The sequence below is a fragment of the Spinacia oleracea genome, chromosome 3 (assembly GCF_020520425.1).
Source record: "Spinacia oleracea cultivar Varoflay chromosome 3, BTI_SOV_V1, whole genome shotgun sequence".
Taxonomy (NCBI): domain Eukaryota; kingdom Viridiplantae; phylum Streptophyta; class Magnoliopsida; order Caryophyllales; family Amaranthaceae; genus Spinacia; species Spinacia oleracea.
This window is the reverse complement of record NC_079489.1, coordinates 7,407,829-7,414,573: the sequence shown is the minus strand read 5'-3', so window position 1 is coordinate 7,414,573 and position 6,745 is coordinate 7,407,829. Positions and strand designations below refer to the sequence as shown.

The window sequence follows — 6,745 nt, the reverse complement described above, 5'->3', positions numbered from 1 at the left end:
AGAAAGGATTAGCAGTTCCTATAGTCCATCTTTTGCAAGGTGCAGGTTTTTCACAAACGTAGCAATAGCACTGCAATTGAACCAAACCACAGATCAAAGTTATGCACTCATTACTCAAGATAAATCCTAAAACTAATCGTCCAACAACTAACAGAGTAACAGTCGAACACCAAAGACAATGCACGAGATCAGGAAAGTACCATTTTGCAATGAGCCTCGTGAGGAGTTGTCTGAAAAGGGTGTGTGGCACATAGATACCTTGGATGTGGGTAGTCCCTACAAGCCACCTATCCATCAAAAGATATTCACCACCATCATCAATACCATCATGGACTCATGGTAGTCTTAAAAATCAAACATACTCATTTTGCTAGAAATCAAGACAGTCATCATTCATCATCCTATGTTAATATTTTACTCCAGCTCTTCAACTCAATGTACACTTTTATAATCAATACTTTGACATTAAAAACTATGGAGTAATTCATAAATTGAATGAGGTCGGACACTCGGACACCTAAACATCTAGTACTCTTAAGTCTTAACACGAGTAACCAAGTCCATGGAACAGAGTTATTCCAAATTCATCATCATTCCGAATCTTCAAAGACCAAACACACACATTTTACTAGCTATGTATACACTAATACAATTCAACAATCAACATAATCACAAATTCATAATCATTTATCTATAAACAACATAAACATAAACATAAACATGATCATCTTCTAAACCCAGAAATTCCAATTTAGCTACAAAACATACATTATAATCATCAATATCACAATTATCACAATTGAAAACACAAATATACCTGCCCTTTCTCCGACAAAACCGACACCTCATCCGAGCTATCACATATAGACAAGTTCGAAAACTTAAGAGATTCATCAGGATCAAACTCCAAAATAAAACAATCCTCAACTTCCTCAACCTTCTTCACATCTTCAACATTCTTCACACATACAATAGACCTCAGTACCTCACAATCATCCTCCTCCTTCCTTTCATTGTTGCCGCCCCCGCGTTCTTCTTTATTAGGATCAAACTCCAAAATAAAGCAATCCTCAACCTGCTCAACCTTCTTCACATCCGCTCTATCCTTCACACAAACTACTGAACTCGAAGTCGACCCCACATCTAAGCTTTTATCCCCACGTCTGCCATCGACGTTCAACCGAGGAGAAGAATTCTTTCTACTGCAATTCTTAGCAAAGTGCCCAATTAACCCACATTTAAAACACCTAACCCTAGAAATTGGAAACCCTTTACGACATTCTTTGGTAGAATGACCGTATTTTCGGCATTTGAAACATTGAATTTTGATTGGGACGACATCAATTGCTTGAAATTGAGGGTTTGATTCGCTGAATTTGATGCCGAATTTGACACGGTCGCCCTCTCGGATGGAATTTGAGGAGAGAGAAGAAGGGGACACGATGATCTCCATATCTGGAGCTATGTAGCCTATGCCTTGTTTGTCGATATGCTTTATTGTTCCTGTGTATCTCTTCGTCTTCTCATCGATCTCGTCCGCCATTGATGAAAATGGAGGTGAGATGAATTAGGTGAAGTTTGGGAAGAGTGGGTTTTGGTGGCAAATTGTCACATAGGAAGCCAATAGTGGCAAATTGTCGTCAAACAATTTCCTTTATCTTTTTTTGGCAACTACTTTTCTTCTTGTAAATAGAAGTATCAAAAAAATCACGTTCCATACCCGTAAGTCCGTCACACACTTTTCTTTTTTCTTTTTTTTTTTTTGGGGTGGTGTCACAAATTAATTGAATTTTGTAATTACACTGATAAGAACAATGATCTCTAGTAAGTTCCAAAAAAATAAAAAAAACTCTAGTATGAAACCTTTGAGGCGTCGTAAATAATAATTGTCTATTTTACTTCTTACTGAAATTTTAAAAAAAAAACATCATTATTTTATTTATTTTATATTATTTCAGTGAAAAGATATTTTATATTATGAAAGTTTTTCAATGGCTACAATAAAATGGTAGCCAACATTATTTTAGTAAATCTCAACCCTTCAATTTTAAAGATAAATCTTATCCGTTTATTTTAAAGATTAAAAGTTTCTAGTGGCTACGGAATTGGTGTGGTAAAATTATCCTTTATATTACTCCCTCCGTTTCTTTTTGATCTTCCTGTTTGGAGTTTTGGGTGGAAATTAAGAAATTGGAATCTTTTAATGATTGGGTGTAAGAGAAAATAATAAATAAATAAAGAAAGTAATAAAGAAATGAAGGAGAGAGAAGATATTTTTATGAAAGTAATAAAAAATCATAAAAGTGGGGTTGGGTGGGTGAATAGGGACATGTGAATGAATTAAATAAGGGATGGTGGGGAAATTTATGGTAAAAAATCATGTCCCAAAATAGAAACAGGAAGATCAAATAAAAACGACATTTATAGAAACAGGAAGATCAAAAAGAAATGGAGGGAGTACAATATAAAAGGGATTCCATTTAAAAGAAACTGAGTATTTACTAAAATCACCAAATATTAAACTAAGAAAAAAAAAGTATGAATAAAAGGGCAAAAAATAATTAACCTAATCATTATTATTGTGCATGTATTTTTAAATTACAAGCATGCAACGCGTGCATAGAAAACTAGTAACCCATATAAAATAAAAAAAAAAAAAAAAGGTAAGAACTGTCATTAGTCACCCTAATAAAGCTCTACAAGAAACCTCGCTAACATTATGAAAATAATTTTATTTTATTCGTGCTACAATTTAATAGTGTGTTAATTCATTACCTTATACTCCGTATATACATGATTATGCATCATATTATCAACCGTGCAAATGAAAATATGTAATAAAAAATTTCTCTCTCCAATAAGTTCTGATGTAATTTTGTATGAGAAAATGATTCATATATTTTGGTGCGTGAAGCGGCAACGATAATGAACTTACTTGATGCGGATGGAATTTGATTATAGGTTTTGTGTACCGCCCTCTAAGTTAGTTACTGATTGTGGTTTTAGGTCTTGTTCTGTTCACCTTATTTCCACTTATTTCAGAAAAAATAAGTGGAAATTAGGTGAATAGAACGCAACCTTAGCTAATGATTATGGTTTCAACCTCTATCTGCTAATTTCACCATAAATCATAAATCTAACCGGAAAATTTAACCAAAATATCATACTTAGTGACATTTACCATAACTTACTATACATATATATACGAAGTTCATCTTACCATAGCATATTAGCATTACAATTAAGTTTCGAGTACTAGTTTCATATCCGTTGGACAAAATGCATCCCTAACTCCTAACTTCTTCTACCATAATAGCCAACTCTGAGCATGAATTTGACTTTAAATCCCTCAATCTTACAAAATTTAACCAAAAGATTTAGCATTTTCAATTAAATTAAGGTTGGGCCTTGACTTTTTTAGCCCTTAGCAACCTCCAAATTTGATCACCGTCTTCAGTAGCATCACAATGCTTCAACCCTTTTGTCCATTCTTTGCAAGGCGCTGCCATATCACACACATAGCAAAAGCACTGCAAATTTCGAGAAAAGTACATCAACAAATCAACAAATTTAAAGTAAAAACACCCCAAAAATCAATAAATTAAAATTGAAAAAAAAGCCCCAAAATAATTTTAAATAAATTATTTACCATATCACAATGTGATTCGTGAGGAGTTTTCTCAAACGGGAATTTCACACAGAGATGTCTTGAGTGTGGGTAATCTCTACAAGCAACCTGCAATTAAATTGGAAAAAAAAATCAAAACCCATTTTCGAAATTTCTAGGATAAATTTAGAGTTAGAAAAAATGGGGTTTGGGAATTGGGAAATACCTGGCCGTTTTCAGCAAGAATAGAGACGTCTTTATCGTCGCAAAGATCTGAATCTTTGGAGAGAGAGATGTTGGAAAAATCGGCGGGCTGAGAAGGATCAAAATCCAAAATGAAGCAATCTTCAAGTTCTTCAATCTTCTTCATATCGATTAACTTGTTTTTCAGGCAAAATACTGCTCTGATTGGGGAATCAGCATCTGAAGATGGTGATAATTCGACTAATTTCAGCTTTGTAATACCCATTTTGAATTTTCTGAGTTTTTTTTTCTTCTGGTTGTTGATTATTGAGTCTTAAGATTAGAAGGAGCGGAGAGAGTAAAGTGATGCGTTGGTGCAGAGAATGTGTTGGTTTTGGGAATTGGAGAAATAAAATTTGACCGTTGGAGAAATGGAGAGTACAATAATTCTTGAATTTTCAAAAACAAAAAGGAAAATAGATGGGCTTGGACAGTTGGGCGTGACTCCTGAGAATGGTGGATTATGAATAATTGAAAGCGTGATTGATGGATCATTTCATTTTAGGCCTTTTATTATAATGGGCTGAGTACAATGGGCCAAATTGCAAAGTGATCCTGAATGAGATTTTTTCACTAATTTAAAATGAGATAAATTATTTTTTGCCACCTGTATAAATCAAAAATTATTTTTTACCACCTAAAAAATGAAACTGTTATGTTACCACCTAAAATAAATTAAAATTAATTTTTTATTACCCGAAAACAGAAAATTAGATGAAACTGTTTTTTTTTTTTTTTGGTTCTACTATGAGGAGTTCCCACCGTCTTCGGCGAGTGGACTAATCTCCCGCGGGAGTTTGCATGGTTACCTCAATGGGCAGCATCCCTCCCAGTTGAGATAAAATTGTTACATGACGGTAAAGAACAATAATGAGATGAGTATATAATGGTCATTCCAATTGATTAATTTAGCCTGAAATAGTTGATTGTTTTGCCATTTTACTTGTCCGAGTGTCTAATTTTTAGATAATAAGCAAATTATATTCCATGTTTCATAAAATTTTAACACGCCTTATCCTCCCTTGTATCTTTAACTAATTAATCCAATTGATGAAATCTTAACAATAGGAGAAACACATGACAAGGTAACCTATACCTAGTATTTAAAAAAGAATACCATAGATTATGATATCACATGTATCATACCCATCTTCCATCTATTAATTTGTTTTTTTTTTCAACTTTTACTTTGTTGTTTGTTATACAAAGTATTTTACTGCTTCAACACCTTTTTCACCTCATTTTCCTTATTCCACATCAATTCACCATTTAATGCATATAACCTATTCCGCCACATCTCTCTCTTTAACACTCGATATTAATCCACCATTTAATTTATAAAAAAATTCAACTTTCAAATTTCACATCTACTCCCTCCGTCTCTTTTTGTTCTTTACGTTTTACTTTTTGGGTATTCCAAAATGTTCTTTACATTTTCTTTTATATTATCACATAAATGGTTAATAATTCTATAAAAAGATGTGTCCAATAATTATTTTAACCAATTAAATTCATTGGGGTCATTTAATCGATCTCTCATAGTTTTTCATTGGGACATTAAATCTTTCTCATTTTCCCCATGTCATAATTTTGATAAAAGTGAAAACATTATTTATAAACGTAATTTGCCTTGTTTAAATAAAAAAGATAGAGGACTCTCAATCCACATCAATTAGTCGTTAAAACACGTGCAACATACCAAACTTAAGGAACAAAAAAAGACGTAGGGAATATATAAATATATATTCTCACTAAAGTAACAAGCCCTAAACAAAATTAACACTTTAAAAGACTGGTAAACCATAATGAACGGCTTAGAAACTAGTCAAATTAAAACAGATTAACTCAATACATCTAAAACGTTGTTAGTTTAATTCTTGGCGAACTGATAAAGATTAAAACTTATGACCTTTTGTCATCATTTCTGGATGATATGTCAAATGTCTAATTTTATGTGCTATAATTATAATGATAGGTTCCAAAGTTCTACAATGTACCCAACATGATTGATACAAGGACACCTAATTTAGGGTAAAGCTTGATCATTTAATGGAAATGGTAGGCATAAAGTCGTTTCAAAATGTCCAATTATTAAGTTATGAAAATTCCCCATCGGTTAATCAAGAGTCAAGTGCAAATTTAAGTTAAACTAAATCAAAGGAATAAACCAACAACCAAAAAAAATAACCTTACTGACTCCTGCCCATTACTTTTGAGCTTCTGGTGGAATTCTGAAGTAAAATGGAACCATGAAATCATATATATATATATATATATATATATATATATATATATATATATATATATATATATATATATATATATATATATAATATATATATATATAAGCGATTTATTAAGACTTATGCATACACTTAACGAGAATATTGTAATGGCTAACCTTTAGCTAGCTACAGTAATAGATAATGACCAACCTCTTTCCCCAACAAGTTAGCTAACTAAACGTTAGTCATTTAGCCATATTAATATAAGCTCGGGTACCAATTTCTGTTGGTTCAGTGGTGATTGGGCTGAACTTGGTAGGGAGGACCCGTGTTCGATCCCCCACAACAATAATTGAAAGGGGAATGACACGTGTCATTTCCTGGGGCGATTATTTTCCGCCAAAATGTTTATTTTTTTTTATTTTTTCACTTTATAATAAATAAATTACATTACGTTTTTTTAGGAAACTAAGATAAAAATATATTTTAATTATCTATTATCTATTACTATATACTAAAAGAGACACCAGGAATGACACGTGTCATTTCCTGGTGCGATTTTTTCCCGCCAAAATGTTTTTATTTTTTATTTTTTCACTTTAAAATAAATAAATTACATTACGTTTTTTTAGGAAACTAAGATAAAAATATATTTTAATTACCATAGATG

General features: G+C 32.2%; 1 protein-coding gene across 1 annotated transcript; it reads right to left on the bottom strand.

Moving 5' to 3' along the window:
- Positions 1 to 3,201: 3,201 nt before the first annotated feature.
- On the bottom strand, positions 3,202 to 4,225 carry LOC110796639 (RPM1 interacting protein 13). Its single transcript, XM_022001720.2, has 3 exons — positions 3,834 to 4,225; positions 3,650 to 3,736; positions 3,202 to 3,530 (listed from the first exon to the last, which is right to left on the bottom strand). Exons 1-3 carry the CDS (start codon positions 4,074 to 4,076, stop codon positions 3,396 to 3,398), a joined length of 465 nt encoding a protein of 154 aa, XP_021857412.1. The 5' UTR covers positions 4,077 to 4,225; the 3' UTR covers positions 3,202 to 3,395.
- Positions 4,226 to 6,745: the final 2,520 nt, after the last annotated feature.